General features: G+C 38.3%; 1 protein-coding gene across 1 annotated transcript; it reads left to right on the plus strand.

The window, feature by feature from the left end:
- The first annotated feature begins 4,646 nt into the window (after positions 1–4,646).
- Positions 4,647–19,325, plus strand: nt5dc2 (5'-nucleotidase domain containing 2). The gene is made up of 14 exons (XM_017468185.2): positions 4,647–5,060; positions 5,576–5,760; positions 6,236–6,310; positions 6,406–6,461; positions 7,780–7,873; positions 8,176–8,304; positions 9,317–9,377; positions 13,938–14,040; positions 14,209–14,310; positions 14,469–14,550; positions 15,590–15,676; positions 15,899–16,039; positions 16,480–16,544; positions 18,208–19,325. Exons 1-14 carry the CDS (start codon positions 4,742–4,744, stop codon positions 18,467–18,469), a joined length of 1,761 nt encoding a protein of 586 aa, XP_017323674.2. The 5' UTR covers positions 4,647–4,741; the 3' UTR covers positions 18,470–19,325.
- The last annotated feature ends 184 nt before the right edge of the window (positions 19,326–19,509 follow it).

Here is a 19,509-nt window from a genome sequence, read left to right on the forward strand (position 1 = left end):
TTTGTCTTCTGAGGAAAATATCCTTTACATTTAGTCAGTATTTCGTCATGGCATATTTATTCATTTTACTCTTGACTAAAATGGCATTCAATATTATTCAGTGGCATTTTAATTGATGAGAAAATGCAAAAATTAAACCAAATATTCACACATTTTATATATTAGCAAAAACATGTGAAAACTGCTCTTGTTGTGAACCTGATCTCCTGAAATATCACAATGAGTACACTTTTCTAATACAATATTGTGAATTCTTTAGTTATTCATCGTCCATATTTTAGTGCATGCCTTTCTACCTAGCGCCTTGCTTAAGTTCAAGTTCACTTGTGCTTTTGTGTCATTTTGTGCAGCAGCAAGTTGTAATATTACGTTAATGTTGTGTATATATCTGATTAATCCCATGCGTATAAGGTGCGTTTGGATGAGTTACTTAAGCCGCTAGTAAAGCACTTCAGTTTAATGGTGTTCATTCACTGTTCAGTTTAAGTGGCTCAATCCCCAACATTATTGACTATGACTGGATTATTTGAAGTACTATTGAAGAACTATTCTTTCAAGATTTTCCTTCTTTAAAAAACAGTTAGTGCTTTAATATCTTGTGTCATTTTTTTCTACAGTATGTTTTAATTAAAATTCTAATTTAAAATTTTTATTCGATAGCCCTATAGCAGACGAGAGGAAAGAAGCTGTGCGAATGACTAAAATGTTGGTGACATTCATTCTTATGGCAACACAATAGGCAAAATCAAGGTCATGTCCATATATCATACAATAAGTTAATAACTTAATTTTTGTGACAGGTCTAGCTTTTACTGCAGCTACATGCATCTATGAAGGAGGGATTTAATGTCAAATTGCATATTTATTTAGTGATTTGAGGTGGTCTGGGTGGCAAAACTTATTTCCTTCCTTACATTTCTAGAAAAGCTCACGCAGTACCTTCTGAGGAATCTGACATAATCTGTCTGTTCATCAAATCCAGATGACTGGAAAATAATTCACTTGGTCACATAGGCCACCAGGAACTAAATGGCAACTGAAAGAGCTACAGGATTTTATGGCCAACAGAGGAAAACGTGCATCACACAACAATATCAAAGATATTGCACACATGTGGCCTGTATGGGAGGGTGGCAAGAAGACCCCAAAAGGTCCATCTGCAGTCCCATTTGAAGTTTGCATAAAAACTGAAAGATCCTGCAACAAACAGGCACAAGGTTTTGTGGTCAGAAGTATCCAAAGCAGAACTTTTTTTCCTCCCCCACTGTGAAGCATGGTGGTGGAAGTATAATGTGGTGGGGATGTTTCTCATCTGCAGGGACTGGGGAACGTGTTAAGATTGAGGGGAGGATGAATGCAGTCAAGTACAGGGAGATTCTGGTGAAGAACCTGATGAAATCTGCAAAACATCTGCAAATGGTTTGGAAATTCATATTCCAACAGGACAATGACCATAAAGCTTTGAGTGCCTTGAAAAGTGCTATATAAATCTAAGGAATTCTTAATTATTAAAAGCCAAATCTACCATGGAGTGGTTTGCTAAGAACAAGGTGGATATTCTGGAGTGGCCTCGTCTAAGCCCTGACTTTGATCAAACTGAAAAGCTATGGAAAGACTTGAAGGTTGCTGTCTATCAGCGAAAACCTCCTAAGCTCTTCCATCTTGAAAAGTCCTGCAAAGAGGAGTAGGGAAAGATCTCCAAACCAGATGTGCCAACCTTGTGGAGAACTACCCAAAGGAGAATGGTAGCTTAATTTTCAAATGTAGTAATTGTTCATTTAATAAATATTTTAGTGATCTGAGCCATTTCATAGAAATCTTGTCCCTATTATGGTGTTAAGAATGTTCTAATTTCATAACATACTACACAGCACTATAAAGGCCATAGAAGTCATTATTTCAATTCCCATGTAAGTCCACCAAGTTCATATCTACTAGTGAGGCCACAAAAAATAAAAGTAAAGTGGGGACTGAATAAAATGATTTGCATTGACAAACCACTCATGCCAATGTGAATTAGAGCATTGCAATGAAGCAAATGAGAAATTCCTAGATACCCACTTTTCTGAAAATTTGCTGTATCATGTACTCTGTTTATAGCAAATTCTGCCTTCAGCTAACAAAGGCTGTTTCTCATATTACTTGAAGCTCCAGTAAGCTTAAAACGTCCATAGAAATCTAACAGTTTTGCTCTGGAGAAGAGGCAATCCATAAATTGATATCCAGCCTTACAGCATTGGGGCTTTCTACTGTATGCAATTAAAGAAACAAGTATGCTGCAGATAGACTAAAGCACCTACCCACAAGAGGAAGCCCTTAACAAGCAATGAAGAGCTGAACATACCAAAGGCACATAATGGACATAGTGTAGGACATAGGACCATTTGAGCACAACCAGCACAGCAAGAATGACCCAGATTTTGTGTATGACATCCAGTTAGACAGGTAGGTTTTCCTGAAAACAGTGAAAAAGATACAAAGCCAGGAAAAAGTCCAAGATAAAAAGTCCAAGATTGCTTACTATACAGCATCGCACATGTGTCCTCCACCCAGCTAGTCCCCATTGTGTTTAAGGTGTTCCCTTTAAGTTAAACATTTAGAAAGTCTGGACACACAAACACAAGAAAGTATGTAAGTAGAAATTTAAATGTGACTGACAGTTCTATGAAATAATACACATCTGTTGCTCAAATATTTTAGTTTCAAAACCTAAAGGGGATATGTTTACTTAGGACACCAAATTCTAGATTCAGCTAGCTGTGTAAGCTAGCTGTTTGACTGGAATTTCTCAATTTCAGGCATGCACATAGATCCTGTGGCTCAGACAGCATGTCACAGTCTACTCTAGATGAATCTGAAAAATGCATGTGCTTGGATAAGCTGAAACAGAGGATCTGCTAGAGAAGCCATGATTGATCATGTTTTGAAAACTTGAGTCACTGAGCGACAACCAGTGATTTCATACATTGATCTGCTCTGCTAAATTATTTTTCAAGAACTTCGTTCGGTTCACTGAAAAACTTTGCTGGGTCCGCATCCAGACTGCAGTCCACCAGTTGACGACTCCTGCTCTAATGGGTGTTTTTGATTATTACTTACTGGCCTGGAATAGGTGGCCTCACAACTCCAGGGTTGTGGGTTTGATTCCTGCCGTGGCCCTGTGTGTGCCGAGTTTGTATGTTCTCCCCGTGCTGCGGAAGTTTCCTCCGGGTACTCCGGTTTCCTCCCCCAGTACAAAGACATGCATGGTAGGCTGATTGGCATGTCCAAAGTGTCCGTAGTGTATGACTGGGTGTGTGAATGTGTATGTGAGTGTGCCCTGCAATGGGTTGGCACCCTGTCCAGGGTGTACCCCAACCAGTGCCCGGTGCTCCCTGGGATAGGCTCCAGATTCCCTGCAACCCTGTAGGATAAGCAGTATAAAAAATAGATGGATAGATGGCCTGGAATAATACTCTGATGATACTTCAGCAAAGTAACATTACATTCATTTCTGACATGCCTTCAGCATTTAATTCATAAAAAGCAATACCCTGCAGATTGCTTTTCACTGGAGAGCAATGCAATGAGTGAGTTGCTTTTCAGAGTGGAACCTTTTCAGTAATGTAAAGCAATACCATTTGTGTATTGCATTTCATACTTTTTCCATGCTGTGATTGCTTTTCAAGCTGGAAAAAAATTATACAGAGAAAATTAATGCTGCAGCATGCATTTCTTTCCAAGGTAGATGCTAATCTCTATTGACATGCATTCAACATTTACCATGATGACTGTTTTTCACTGCAAATTCAAGTAATGCCGGTTTTGCTTTTCAGTGTGTCACATTGTCCACATGTCCAATTGGCATATATCTAATTGTATTGCATTTCATTTCTCAAATCATAAAGGATGTGATTGGAACGGTTAGAAAGGTTGTAAATGTCTAATTGGGGTGCTGTTATGAGCAACCATAGTAATTGCACTAACTGCATCGAAATTTGTGTTTTCGATACAAATTTGCGGATCTGAAAAATTGGTTAATTACTTCGTGTATTCGTATTATGTACTTTGTCAGAGATGTTCAGTTTGATCAGCTAAGCGAATCATAGTGTTTGTCAGGCTATTATTCTGTGGCTCTCACACCTTTATTGTCTCGTTGAAAACTGGTGGACAGGCTCGTTCATGTTTTGTCGGCTCTCAGCTGCCTACCAAAGGGCTCTTGGCGAATTTTGTAAGCGGATATGTCGTAATTAAAATCTTCCTGCCCCACCAAAATCTATTGTCACCAGCCTCTCCTGGTTGCACGTTGTCGTGGTATTACTGCGTTTCTATCTAGCACTTCATTTTCCACACGAACCCAGAAGGTACACCGAGACCAGCGATAAACAGCACACACAAAGTGCGTGCTCGTCACGTAGCACATGTAGGCTGGAGCAGCTGTCAATTATGTCGACGTTTGACCAATCGCCTCGCTTGTAATGTGGCTCACGTTACCACAGCTGCCACGTATTGGCTGAACTGGCACACAAACACGGGAATCAAATCCCTTACTCATAGAAAAAGCGTTCTCCACGGCCAGTGGCTCAGTCCAATGTCAATCATCCTCACGCCTGTACGCTATTGGTTTGAAACAGCAGGTCAACGCCTCCTTTATCTTTTCGGGCGCAGCTGCTGTCTAAATGTACACCGTGTACAAAACAGAACAGAGCAGTGTGGTAAACAAGCTCGGCAGTCTAGCGAAGCTATACGGTTTGTTCCGAAAATGTCGCGAAGAAGACTGTTAAATGTAGGCTGCGCTTTGTGGAAGAAAAGCAGCAGTGGTGGATTAAGAAACCCAGTTGCTTTATGCGCCAGCTTTGCCACGAGCCCGACACAAAACGAGCAGAAATGCTGCAAAGAAGGACAAAAGTGTGCAACAAACACAGCAGCCGCCCCGCTCAGACACCACCATGGCAATGGAAAAGCAAAGGGCGAGGAATCTTTTACTAAATCCGGGAGGTCTTTTTCTTCTACCGCCCCGCAAATAGAACAGAAAACTTACTTATGGGCGAGATACAACGAAATGAAACGCCTGGTGCACGGTAAGTCTGAGTAAAAGTCTTTTTGCACGACGATTTTGTGACAACACGTTTAGGGAAAGCAGAATTAGAGGCTGTGCACGCCAGCTTCACTTTATGCTTACTTTAAGATTACTGTTATTAAGCCTGCTGAATCTTGATGTATGTTGTATTTAGTCTTGAGCTTTTAGGGGCTAAATATGTCCCAGCCGTAACAGGGCTCAAATCTCGGATTTCCAGAGGCGTTTTCTCCTTTAATAGAATGTATATAAATAAGTTTACTCGCCATAAACAAAGAAGTTAACACAAAATGCCTTATTAATGAAAAGTAAACTTGAGGTCAGGGGCGTAACCATAATCACCCGAATACAGCAATCCTATTCTATCCAATTTATTTATTTACATTTGCGAAACATATCCTAGTTCCCTTCTGCAGGGGTGATTTATGATAAGGACAAAACACAGACTGATGCTGTGTACCTGCCATGGTTCTGCTATGTTTCAAGCTCACATGCTTAAAAACATGCCTTTTTCTTCAGATTTGATTCCTCCCGGAGTGTGCAACCTTCTCAATCCGTCCACCATCTATGCCAACAACGAGGTGAATTTGGAAGAGGTGGACATCTATGGTTTTGATTATGATTACACACTGGCCCTCTACTCAAACGCCCTCGATGAGATGATCTACAACAAAGCCCGAGAGTTCCTCATAGAGCACTACAAGGTCTGTGGATCTTTAGGAAATCTGTGACTATGGAAATGTCAGCAAAAAAACAAAAAAGAAGTCTGTGTGTGAATGTAATCGAGACCTTTACAGTTGAAAATGACATGGTTCTACCTGACTTTATTTTGGCAAACATGCCATTTAGCTGGTACCAAATATATGTGACAATATGTAACACCAAAGTATTGCATAATAATATTTATCTATTTTTAAGTGCAAAGTTGTATATGGATTGCCTATATTCATGGTTACAATATTTTGTCTTAAAATCACTGGTTACAAGAAAGAATCTTATAATTCTGAGGTCTTGTAATATATATCAGATTTCCTGAACTCCCTTTCAGTTGCTGTGCTAGTAGCTTGATCATGGTTCACTTTTGTAATGATTTGGAAGTTACTTTAGGAAATCATGGTTTAATAAGGTGTTGATTGTGGGACAGTCAAGATTGACATGTTGAACTTTTTTCTTGTGTAGTATCCTCAGGGTATCAGCAGGTACAGATATATCCCCAACTTCGTGGCTCGAGGCCTTCATTACGACATCCAGAAGGTATATTCCGAGACAACCTTGTAAAATACAAAAAGTAGATTAAACATGCCTATACATATGTACCAGTGACTGATAAGTGGGTTTCTGCACCATAGGGACTGCTGATGAAAATTGATGCTTTCCATTATATTCAGCTAGGCACTGTGTATAGGTAAGTTGTTTCGTCTACATCACTGTAATGTCTCATTATCACAGTGAAACGGGGGATGTGTTAGTGTTCAACTGTCTGACCTCCAGTAACAATACTGCAACAAATTGTTTTTGTGATTGGCGCCGATCTATTTTAAATGAGCTTGCTCGTTTATTTTTTAAAATGCTCTTTAAAATATTTTTTATATATATATATATATATATATATATATATATATATATATATATATATATATATATATATATATACACACAACCCCGATTATGAAAAAGTTTGGACAATATGGAAAATGCTAATAAAAACAGAGGAGTGATTTGTTAGTATCCTTTGACTTGTATTGAAGCAAAAAAATGTATAAAGACAAGGTATTTAATATTTGTTTTTTTTGAAGGTAAATGTTTATTTTAAAATTAATGCATGCAACATGTTCCAAAAAATTTGGGACAGGGGCAATTTAGGACTAATAGTGATCAGCATCAGGTACAAAAGCCAGTGTCTGTCTTGGTATGGGGGTGTGTCAGTGCCCATGGCATGGGTAACTTGCACATCTGTGAGGGAACTGTTAATGCAGAAAGATATGTACACATTTTGGAGCAACATATGCTGCCATTCAAAGCAGGACAACACCAAACCACATTCTGCCTGGATTATAAGCGCATGGTTGCGCAAGCAGAGAGTACGGGTGCTAGCATGGTCTGCCTACAGTCCTGACCTGTCTCCAATTGAGAATGTGTGGCGAATTATGAAGTGCAAAATAAGGCAACGAAGGCCATGTAGAGTTTCGCAGCTGAAGAAATGCATAATGGATGAATAGGGGAAAATTCTGCTTGCTAAACTTAACCAACTGGTGTCTTCAGCGCCCAAATATTTAATAAGTGTTAAAAGAAGCAGTGATGTTACGCAGTGGTAAACAGTTGACACTGCCAACTTTTTTTGGCGTGTGTTGCAGTCATCAGATTTTAAATAAGTGTATATTTAATATAAGTAAAACATCAAATAATGTTAATATGTTGTCAATATAGTACAGGTTGAATAGAATTTTCAAATTACTTTTGTTTGTGTTTTGTTTTTTTATTTTTATTTTTTGCATTTTCCATTCTGTCCCAACTTTTTCATAATTGGGGTGTGTGTGTGTGTGTGTGTGTGTGTGTGTGTGTGTGTGTGTGTGTGTGTGTGTAAAATCAGTACGCTAATCTGTCCTGACATTTAATATATAAGCTTAACTTGTCTAAAAAAGCTAACCACCACTGAAGAATTAGCCAAGAGGAAAATAATATTAAAGAAAATTCAGATCCCTAATTGAGATGTTTTCTCAAAGGGGTCTGAAGCCTGTTCCAGATGATGAGGTCATGCAGTTGTATGGAGGTTCTAATCACATCCCTCTTCACCAAGTCAGCGGCTTCTATGGAAAGGTTAATGTTCCTTCTTGTCTGTCACCAGTTTTGAGATGTTTAGGTTTAATATTATTGTGGTTCATTAGGTATTTACTGAAGCTATTTACACAGACCTGTGAATAAGCGACAGAAATGGAAGGGAATTTTTTTTAATAACTTTTTTTGTTTACTTATGTCACTTAAAAAAAAAAAATTTAATTAAGCAATGTCTTTTTTTCCTATTCAATTCCATTGAAAGGTGAATAAATAGGGATCTTTATTGTTCACTTTGTGATCTCACCCCAGTTTTCTTTGTAATGGAATTGTTGTGTGTTTTTCAGGGACCCAAGATGAAGCAGTTCATGGATGTGTTTTCCATCCCAGAGATGACACTTTTGGCTTCTGTTAATGAGTATTTTATCTCCAACGACATAGAATACGACCCTGAGCACCTCTACAAAGATGTGTCTGTAAGTGTGCACCCACTCTCAACAATAAGTCACCAAATTATATATGTTAATATTATTATTTATATAAGTATAATATAAATATTAATTATACAAATATGAAGCTCATTGTAGAAAGTTTTATGACACTTGTGGCATTTTAAGAAATTGAGGGAAGTTTAGATCCATTTTTTTTTATATGCAATGTTTTGGTGTAAATATTTTCAGACATGTGGTGGCATGCAAATAACATTTATTACAGAAATGTGTTTTAGTTTAAAAAAAACAAACTGGCAGGTAAAAGCTCGAGTCAGAGGCTTTTAAAACATTTTTATATGTATATTATTTATTATGTACATGTTATATTTATGTAAAAAAAAAAAATTAATATACTGGTTTAAGCTCATCAGAAAAGTGTTTTGGAATGTCTTAGACATTTTTGGGTGACTTTTTGACAAATCCCCCATTCGTTCAGCCAAATGAAGCTAGTCCTTGCAGGATTTGATTCCAGGATGATTGTTTTGTTGCTGCTCAGTTCTCAGCTAGAGCTTTAAGTCTTTTCTTTGTACTTTTCCCAACCCCCCTCCACTCTGATGGGCTTGCTCTTTCACCCACTGAGCATAAGTGAGTAGAAACAAGTTCTGCTGAATTGTCCTCACACTGTTTATTTTGCTGCTGTCAGACTCCGATTAGCTTAACAGACAAAATCTGTATTTTCAGTAGTGCCATAGAAGGAGTTTGTCGCTATCTCTTGATCAGTACATGTTGAAAAGACCATTTTCGTCATGTTTATACTGTACATGCAAGTCTAGAACTTGGTGTACTTTCCATGCCTAGCTGGCAGTGTGCCAAAAGTTGATGTGAAGCAGGTTTTGGTTTTTGAGAAAACATATTGTAGAGTGCAGAGAAGGAGAAAATGTTTCCTATTCAGGAACTGAGGCTGTGGCAGTTTGATTGTCAGACAGCAACCGTCTGTAGTATTTTGTCAGGATGTCATGCTGCTATTGTGGACGCTGACGTATGAACTTTTTCACAGGAAGCTGTTGGAATGGTGCATATTAAGGGGTACATGTACAAGTGGATAATGCAAGACTTGGGTAAGAGTTCAGTATTTTCCAACAATAATTGCAGGTTTATGTTTTGTTACACATGACTTTAAGTATTCTTACTTCTGCTTACATCGTATTGAGCAGCATTCGGCATTGCTTGTATGTGAAATCTAAACAAATTGTGGCTTAAGCAAACAGAATTTCCTGTGTAGCGTGCAGTGTTTGCAAGTATGTAAACTAAAAGTAAATAGGCAAGTATGGATGTGTTGCAGAATCTGCTTATAACAATAAGTAAAATAATAACTGCTATATTTTGTATTTTTAAGGCAAATAATAAAATTACAATTGTGCAAAAAAAGAGACATTTAGATACAGTCATCAGTCTTCATGAAGGAATAGTTTCATTATTTAAACTCCACAAACAAGCACTTGGGCTGAATCCCAAATGACTTCCTGTTTAACCAACCACAAAATGGCATTGTACACACTGTGTATTGCATTACATGTAGTGAAGCCATTTGAGATTTACCTCATGAAAACGGAAGTCAGCGCTGACTCAATTTTATGCAACATGCTGAAAAATACCACATTTATGCGTTGATATATTTTACTTGAATAAGAGGAAAAAATCTATTGAATCAGTTGTGCACAGAGGCTCGGGGAAAGCCACTGCATTCAACTCACGGTCCAGTGCATGCAGTACATTGTGAGATCACAGCCGGGCAACACCTAGGGGCAAGAACGGAAACTAGTGTTTGCCACAAGAAAGACAAATTCTTAAATCTTATATCCTGAAGCTTTAAATCTAACTGTGCCACTACTATATGGAGGAGTGTTTTAGAATATAATTTATGAGATGATAAATCATGTTGTATGTATCTATGTTGTAAAGTAATAGTAAATAAATGATAATACAGTGAAAATTGAGCATAAATATTTAAATATTGCACAAAAATATTAATAAATTTATTTACAATATGTGTTGTCAAATATGGTGTAGGAATAATGTGCACCGCTCAGCATCTCGAGAGAGGTGACTTGAGTGTCGATCAGTATTGATAATGTTAGCAATATAGTTACCATGCACGATAAACTTGTATTTAATTATATCAGTATTATATATATTTTAGCAAAATATAATTACATGCAGTTGCTAACTATTATTTATGCTCATTTTCATGATTCATTTTAATGCGTTCAATATGTATCCATAGTAAGTGCTAAACCACATGGAATTGGTGGATGCTCACATTATTTAAGCCTAACTATTTAATTTAATTTAATTGTAACTTTTTTTCTTTTTTTTTTTAATTAAGTGTTGTTATTTAACAATGAAAAACACAGCTTTCAGTAAGGAGCCATTTCTTTAACATGTATTTACAGAATCAGTGCTGTGAGCTAAAACCAGTCATATGATTAATATGTATACAAGATATATAATATATGCTACTAGCTCATTTTAGCAACATGTATATTATTAGACTGTAACTAAATTTCATACACAGGGTTCTTTTAGAATAGCTTTTCTGGTACATTAGGTTGTGGCATGCTAGTCAACTAATGGTAGCTAGTTAGCATTATAGCAGTAAATGGTAGATTAGGTTCACAGCTAGCCAGCTGACTCAATTACACAGAAATATACAGGGGGTGAATAATCAATATTTTTCTATTTTAAGGTTTTTTTTTTTGTATGTAGGCTAAAAATTCACATAAATTTATTTTTCCCATTTTCAAAAATTGTACAAAGCTCGATCTGCGACATTGTGAGCAAAGTGCAAAGGCACCATGTTTAACACTAGTACACCGCATTCTGTTGTGTCCTGTACACAGCTTTTAATCTGACTGATTTGTGTATATTGTGCAAACCAAATAGCATAAACCAGTGGAGTTTGAATGAAATGCTGGTGTGTATATATAATATAGCTACACTGTTATATAGCTACAATACTGATATCGCTACAAGCTGAATATAACATTTTTTTCTGTGCACTTTTTCCTAGAAAACATCTTTTAATATTGATATTAGAGGTTGCGTAAAAGCAATTGGTCTTTTTATATATGCTTAGCCAATGGACAATGTGTACGTTGATACATTAATAGTGATTGAAGTTTAGACTTTCAGCATTAATTCAAGGAGTTTAACAAAATATTACATTAACTGTTTAGGAATTACAGCCATTTGTACAGTCCCTCAATTTTTACAGGCTCAAAAGTAATTGGACAATTAACTGATGAGCTTTTAAATGACTAGGTGTGGTCTGTTTCCTCATTATTTCATGACAAGATAAAGAGATAAAAGGTCTGGAGTTGATTTCAACTGTGGAATTTGCATTTGCTAGCTGTTCATGGGAACTCTCAATATGTGGTCCAAAAAGGTGTTGATGAAGTGGACAGAACAAAACAGACCTATCAGAGAGATAGCAGAAACTTTAGGAATGGCCAAATCAACAATTTGGTACATTCGTAAGCCCTGTTTACACTAGTGTGTTTTCATTTTATAAGGGCATTTTAAAATGAAAACGATCCTCATCCACACTGGCGTTTCTGCTGTGTTTCAGAAACAATCTCCGTCCACACTACCTGAACGAATACACATGTCCAATGACCATTCATGCACACTGGGCATGTGCATGCAAGTGTAAACAGGAAGTTGGTTGCTAGTTACCGGCAGGCACATCAAACTGGAGATCCATGTAGGGCTTATGCTGCTTGAAATTAGATTTGTTGCTGATTGACCTAATCATAGCTTGCTCTTGCGCATGTAGGCAGCTGCAGTATTATAAAATACAGTATTTAACTTTCACAATGGCCACTAAGAATGACAACAAAGCCAGCAAAGCTTGCAGTTCAGTTTCTGTGTTGTTGTGTATACAATCAAGGTATCATAATGGTCATATGGTAGGGGCTTGACGAATCAGGGAAGGATACGCAATGATCCAGAAGACCCGATCAGGGGGCGAAAGTGGCCGAAGCCACGCCTTCGTTTTCAAAAGTCTTCATTTTGGTCCTTTTACATATGAAACACGAGCCCAGAGTTTTCAAACTAAAATGGGGTCTTCGGCATTTCCAAAAGTCTCCGTTTTCGAGGGTCGAAAACGCCGGAGTAGTGTAGACGACGGGCGTAACCGTAGCAGAATTTATGCTTTTTAAAATGAAAACGCACCAGTGTAAACAGGTCCTTAAAATTAAGGAATGTACTGGCTTGTACCTCTGCAACGGAAGACTGCTAAATTGGATTATCGCGGAATTCTGTCCCCTTCACAACATCTAGCCAAGTCAAGAACACTCTGGAGGAGGTAGGAGTATCATTGTCAAAGTCTACAATCGAGAGATGCCTTCATGAATGTGAATACAGAAGATTTACCTCAAGAATCTATCCACTGGTAACACTCAAGAACAGAAAGGCCAGATTAGACTTTGCTAGAAAACAGCTTAACTTAAAAAAAATAATAATAAAGGCCTGTCCAGTTCTGGAACAAGATTCTTAAGTCAGATGAATCCAAGATGAACTTGATGGGAAGAGATGAGTATGGAGAAGGAAAGGAAGGTCTCATGAGCTAAAGCATACCACATCATCTGTCAAACATGCTGGAGGCAGTGTATGGATATTGCTACCAATAGAACTGGGTCACTGGTGTTTATTGATGATCTGACTGCTGATAGAAATAGCAGGAGTAAGTGTATACAGCTATACTTTCTGCTTTGATTCAGTCACATGCTGCAAAACTGATAGTACAGAGCTTCATAGTACAGATGGATTGTGACACAAAACGTACCCTGAAAGCAACCCAAGAGCTTCTTAAAACAAAGAAATTATGCGTTCTTAAATGGCAGAGTCAGTCATCTGACCTCAACCCAATCAAGCATGCTTTTTCACTTATTTAAGACAAAACTGAAGGCAGAAAGACCCACAAAAAAACAGTAACTGAAGATGACTGCAGTAAAGGCCTGGCAAACCATCTCAAAGGAGGAAAATCAGCATTTGGTGATGTTCATGGGTTCTAGACTTCAGGCAACCATTGACTGCAAGGGATTTGCATCCAAGTATTAAAAATTATCCTAATATTTATAATTGTTAGTGTCCAATTACTTTTCAGCCTGTGAAAATGGCTGTAATTATTTAATGGTTAGTGTAATATTTTTGTTAAAACTCTTTAATTAAAGCTGAAAGTCTACACTTCAATCACATCTTCACTGCTACATTTCAAAGCCATTGTGGTGGTGTACAGAGGCACAGTTATGGAAATTGTGTATGTTGGCTACAATGTGCATGCTGCCATGATTAATTTTTTCTAGCATTTGGTCACTTTATTTTAGCTAATAATGATGTATTTGGGTTTTCCGACATGAGTTTTTGCTTTGTCCTGCACTCGTGCACACAAGTCTGTAGCACAAGAGTCCCTCCTGTGCTAATGCAGTTTGTACTTCTGTCTACCAAGCACACCATGTAGTCTGCCTTATCTTTCAGTTTCACATTTACAGGCATATACACTGATTGCTGCCACTGAATCATGAGTTGAAATGGTTACTGTTTGTACAGACCCATAATGTTACATTATTCAAGTGCTGATAAAATGATTTATTTTCCTTCCATTTTTCTCCCCCCAGAGAAATATATTCTCAGAGGAGATGAGACCTATGCAGTGCTGCATCGACTAGCCAGCCATGGGAAGAAGCTTTTCCTTATTACCAACAGCCCCTTCAGCTTTGTGTGAGTTTTGAGGAGATCAGGACTATGTCCCTTTTGTAGGATACTTTGTTTGTGATGCAGCATGTGCAGACATGTTGGAGCCTCTTGAAGCTTTAGCAACCAGCCATAATTGATACAGTGCTGTTACGGGTGCATGTGTTTATTTTCATTTTGCTTGAACCTTTTCAGAGACAAAGGCATGAAGTACATGGTGGGAAAAGATTGGAGGGACTTCTTTGATGTTGTCATTGTTCAAGCTGACAAGCCACACTTTTTTAATGACTGTGTGAAGTAAGTCTTCTGCCAGAAACATTTTTCCAAACCTCTTTTTGCTTGAAAAATGGGTTGCTATGGGGTGACCAGTGAAATCAGCCAATCTGTGTGATGTCATTGTGAACATGTGTTGCGTAATTTGGCTAATAATTTTTTTGGTTCTCAATATCTGTTAGACCTTTCAGACGACTGGACAGTAATGGAGTCCTCCAATGGGAAAAGATCAAGAGTTTCGACAAAGGGCAGATTTACAAACAGGTATGCTACTGTTAAAAAACAAATTGTTTTGTTGTGACGTGTATTAATGCCATGTATTTTGTGCAAAATGGGCAGCTTTTTGTTGATTCATGAAACACATTAGCCAATCCCTGCCAGTCCACAGTGTCTTAAGCTGCCTTTCAAAATATTTATCCACTTACAGTCATACATCATTTAAAGTTAGTTATCGATGACGAGTTGAAACCAGGAATTACTCATACCAAGCAAGTAAAGCTCTTTGCCCATTAATGCTCATGACTTTCTTTGTGAGAGGCAGTAATAAGATTCTCAGGAGCTATTATGAAATCTAGTTTATTCTCCCATATTGTTCCTGTTTGAACTCAAGCCTGAATAATGACTTTGTTTTGATGGGAAAAAAGTTCTAAAAGCAACTTCCATCTCTGAATATAAATCCTTTTAACCCACTTCAGCAGAGTTACTTGTGAGTCTATTGTGCACAGGTTGCGTTGATTAACCTAAAGTGAAACGCCTTTGGGGCTGGTGATCTCAAAATACTGCTGACTGATTGTTTACTTTCTGTGAGAATGACCTCTTCTTGCTCCTTGCCAGTGGGTCTCGCTTTGTTGTTGTGAATTGCTGCGCCTTGGCAGGTACTTCAGCCAACAGTTACTAAAGGTGTAGAAGACCGTTCTGGGTTCTGGAACCATGTCACTTTAAATGCATATTAGGTGGTGTTTGTTAATATTTTTACAATCCCAGGCACATTATCACCGCTTCTTTAACCTCTTTGTTGAGAACTTCCAAATTCCTTTCTGTGTGGGACTTAAAAGACTGGCCTAAAGCCAGCCCCTAGCACTAGTTGAACTGTGAGCTTTTATTGTTGTATTGGTCAAAGCCAGTGAACAGTGGGTTGCTGTGTCATTAGCTGGGAGGTCTGGCAAAGTACTTACCACACCAGTTCCAATTCCTGATGGAGCAGTACAATAAATATATGCGTCAAACACTCAAAGCCAGGCTGATCATTAGTAGTCCAGTGTGTAAGACACTTAAACGTTTGTTCTCGCCCCTTGTTTTTTAGGGAAACCTTGTTGACTTTCTGAGGCTGACAGGCTGGCGTGGCTCAAGAGTGCTCTATTTTGGGGACCATCTTTACAGCGACTTGGCAGTGAGTCATTCTCTTTTTTCTCTATTTGTTTCCACTGGATAGCAAGTGTGCAGGGTTTTTTTGTTTGTTTGTTTGTTTGTTTTTTTTAGTGTCGCATGATACAGTTTCCTTCTGCAACTGATTTTTGTCTGCATCCTGTCTGGTCAGATATATATAAGCTCCAATAAGGTCTAGCATGCTGAAAAATTGTATCCTTTGTAATACTAATTGACATATTTGTAGGACCTGATGCTGCGCCATGGGTGGAGGACCGGCGCAATTGTTCCTGAGCTGGAGATTGAGACAAAGGTGGTGAACACTGAACAGTATGCACAGAGTCTTACCTGGCTACAGGCTCTCACCGGCCTGTTGGAGCGTATGCAGGTACAAACTGCACTGCACTCAAAACACGTCAGACTTTCTAATACATTTCCCAAACTTCAATGACAGTAACATGACTCATAACACAGAGTGACGGGAAACATTTTAACCACATCCAACTTCAGCAGTGTTGTACTTCATACAGTTACTTCATACAGTTGCCCTAGCAGTACCTTTGAATTGGACTTTCATCTAAAGAATGAAAATGTAATCTTTAATTTCACTTCCCTTTTCATGTGTAGTTTCATCATCAGTGTGTGTTGTATGACAACTTGAGATAGTACATTTATTGGTAGTCCTGGCTGAGCTTCACAATAAAGCATTCTGTGGCTTTTCATCTATTTAAAGCCAGTTCTGCTTTTAGACTCCCTTTGCTCTTATCTCTCGAAGAACCATCGTTGTATAGTTAATGATGACTAAGGTATTCTTCACATTTATTCCAGATGTATCGTGATCCAGAGTCCAAAAAAGTGCTTCAAGAATGGCTGAAGGAGAGAGAAGAGTTTCGGTGAGTGCCCTTGATTATGTGTACAAAAGGAAACTGACGTCACTAGAGTTCTGGCTTATGTGAGAAAGAAGCCAGATGGCATTTGATTCATACATACAGAGTTTCATAGCACTGCACTTCTCCCCCCCTTTTTTTTTCTTTTCTTTCCCAAACATTTACATGCCGATCCTGTATTGATGATTCTGTCCTATTTGTGAGAACTACTTTATGAAGGCTGTGGGAGAGAGCATTCTCAGATTGCAATACAGTATATTCTTTTACTTTCTCTTAATTATTGTACTTATTGGAAAAGTGCCAACATCTAGGGTTTAGCCATAACATTTACACCGGGATGATTTTCGCAGCGTGACGTCCGTTTAACGCCCCAGTGGCTGTCAGTGTTCACACCCAGGCATAAAATGCGTGGCGTCAATACGTTGATTTTTTTTTCTTTTTCTTTTTTTTTTTTTTTTTTTTAAAACCGTCGAGGGGTTAGGTTTTTTTTTGACACACCATGTCAAAAACTGGCCATGCAATGCGATTCGCACTTTTGTTCATGTGCCTGGAGTTACTCAAAAGTATGACTTGATGGCAATCAAGAACAAAACTGTCCTCGGAACGACCGCCAGCAGACATTATAAACCGGACCAAGTGTGGACCTAAGTGGACATTCGCAGCGTCCCGGGGACGTCCCCTGTTTGCTGGGTTCTGCTTTTCAATAAGTGCCATCTACTGTCAGGGAGTGAATTTGCAATTTCCCTCAGCACGTCGCCCACATTTAACGCCTGGGTGTGTACACAATAAAACGTGCCGATAAACTGACGTGTGGAAAAACATCTCGGTGTGAACAGGCCCTTACTATGGTGATTGTGGAGACACCGGAAGTCTAAGCTTTTTCCACTTTTTCAGCTATAGAAAAATAATAAAAAACAAGAAAGAGGGACAGTGGTCTGTTCGGCCAGTAAGAAAAAAAATTGAGGAACTGCTGTTTATGAAGTGGCAGTCACAACACATTTTTGCCTTACTATTTTGTGTGTGTGTGTGTGTGTGTTTGGGTGTTTTTTTTTTAATACTGTTAGGGGCTCATCTAAGGGGGAAAAAGCCTTCACTTCTTCAAATATCTACAAAGATGTCAGCCAAAGCATCTTTCACTACAGTTTAATATAATTTGCAACATCTGACTTGGGCCAGATTACAGATTGGACAGCCACATTTCTGCAGATTGCTGTTAAACATCAGTTCAGTCACTATATATTTTAGCATTTATGCTGTTAGCATTAAGCTGTCCAGTCTACCAACACACTGCTGTTTTTGGGATTATGGGTTGAGTTATAAGGTCTGTTTTCTCATTATTGTTATTCCTTTTAAGAATGTACATGTTTTTAACGGGTTTTTTTTAACCACGCAAATCTGTTTTTGGGATTTGTCCAGTGTAAATGTCTCAAAAGATAAGTTCCATATAATCAAAACAAGAGCATAATGGATTGCTGTTTTGCACACTGTCACTTAGGTTCAAAAAAAGAATGGCCTGTTTTGTCGTTGTTTTTGTTTTTACAATTGCGAAACTGCAATATTTTTTTTAAATTAGCTTTAGTATTATTGTTGTTGTTGTTGTTGTTATTATATATGTTCTTTGTACACATTTGGGGGTTTTTTTTCCAACCAACTTTATTTATTTTTACAGGGCTCTCACCAAAAACTTATTCAACCCCCAGTTTGGCAGCATCTTCCGTACGTGCCATAATCCTACCTACTTTTCTCGCCGACTATGCCGTTTTTCTGACCTCTACATGGCCTCCATCAGCTGCCTTCTGAACTACGATCTCTCGTACACATTCTACCCACGTCGCACTCCTCTGCAGCACGAGGCGCCCCTCTGGATGGACCAACTCTGCACTGGTTGCATGAAGACCCCTTTCTTGGAGGAGATGGCCCACATACGCTAAACTGTTTGCTACACACGCTGTCCAGTGACGCACAAATTTAAACAAACATGCCATGTGTTACAGACTCTTATGTTAATCAGGGTCATGTTATAGATGTGTGCATAGCAAAAACATCTTATTAAAATGATCACCTTCCTTGAATGTCAGGACTTCAACCACAACTGTAAGGCAACCAAGCAGTCAAAACCAACCGCTACTGGAAAGAGCCATGTAGTTAAAGTGCTGATCTTTAGGGACTTTTTCTTTTTTGAGCTAGTGTGCTGAACATAACTGCACCATCTGCTGGAACTTCTGTTACACTGCATTTTCTACATTTACAAGGAAAGGAAATTGAAACCTCCTGTTTTGCTTGTGACGCACAATTACATTCAATTTTTTAGGAAGTTATTTACAATGGCATTGATTGCCTGTTTTATTTTTAACTGTTCTGCAAGGTACAATGTAATAACATTGCATGCTTTTGACTTGCTTTTTGTTTGTCAGGTAAAAGAAAGAGAAGCGTACAGAAGTTAGGTGTAAAGAGTGTAATCTGTTACACTTAAGTATTTTTTCTTTGTTGTTTTTTTAACCCTTAAACCATGATGTACTTATTGTCAGGGGTGCTGTGGCCCATATTCATTCTGGACAGTTTTTGTTTCCTATGGTCTCCTTGGGCCCCATGTCCACTAAGGGCCCTTAGCTCCTTACCCACTTACCACTCCTTTGTGACACCCTTGTGTATTGTGTTAATGTGTTGATGTTTTTGATAATCCTTAACAAAGTCTTAGCATTGGTTTGTCAAACTAACCAAGTAAAATAGGGCATCCCATCTATGAGCTTTTCTCTACTACTCTGAATAAAAAAAGAGAATTTGCAACTTCTTGTCTTGTCTTGCTGCTTTAATATGAAGAGCTGGTCAATTGTGCAGTTATCATATCAGCCAATCATGGGGCAGCAGCTCATTGAATAAAATCATGCAGATACACGTCAAAAGCTTCAGTTAATGTTCATGTCAAACATTAGAATGGGAAAAAACTTTGGTCTTCATGATCTTTGACATC

Source organism: Ictalurus punctatus, chromosome 5 (genome assembly GCF_001660625.3).
Source record: "Ictalurus punctatus breed USDA103 chromosome 5, Coco_2.0, whole genome shotgun sequence".
In the NCBI taxonomy this organism is placed as follows: Eukaryota; Metazoa; Chordata; class Actinopteri; order Siluriformes; family Ictaluridae; genus Ictalurus; species Ictalurus punctatus.

What these genes read in the sequence shown, in the direction of transcription:
- nt5dc2 (XM_017468185.2), top strand. Translation starts at nt 4,742, where the DNA reads ATGTCGCGAAGAAGACTGTTAAATGTAGGCTGCGCTTTGTGGAAGAAA. An exon ending in TTCATTACGACATCCAGAAG is followed by an intron (nt 6,311 to 6,405) that starts GTATATTCCGAG and finishes TCTGCACCATAG; the next exon opens with GGACTGCTGATGAAAATTGA. An exon ending in AAGGGCAGATTTACAAACAG is followed by an intron (nt 14,551 to 15,589) that starts GTATGCTACTGT and finishes CTTGTTTTTTAG; the next exon opens with GGAAACCTTGTTGACTTTCT.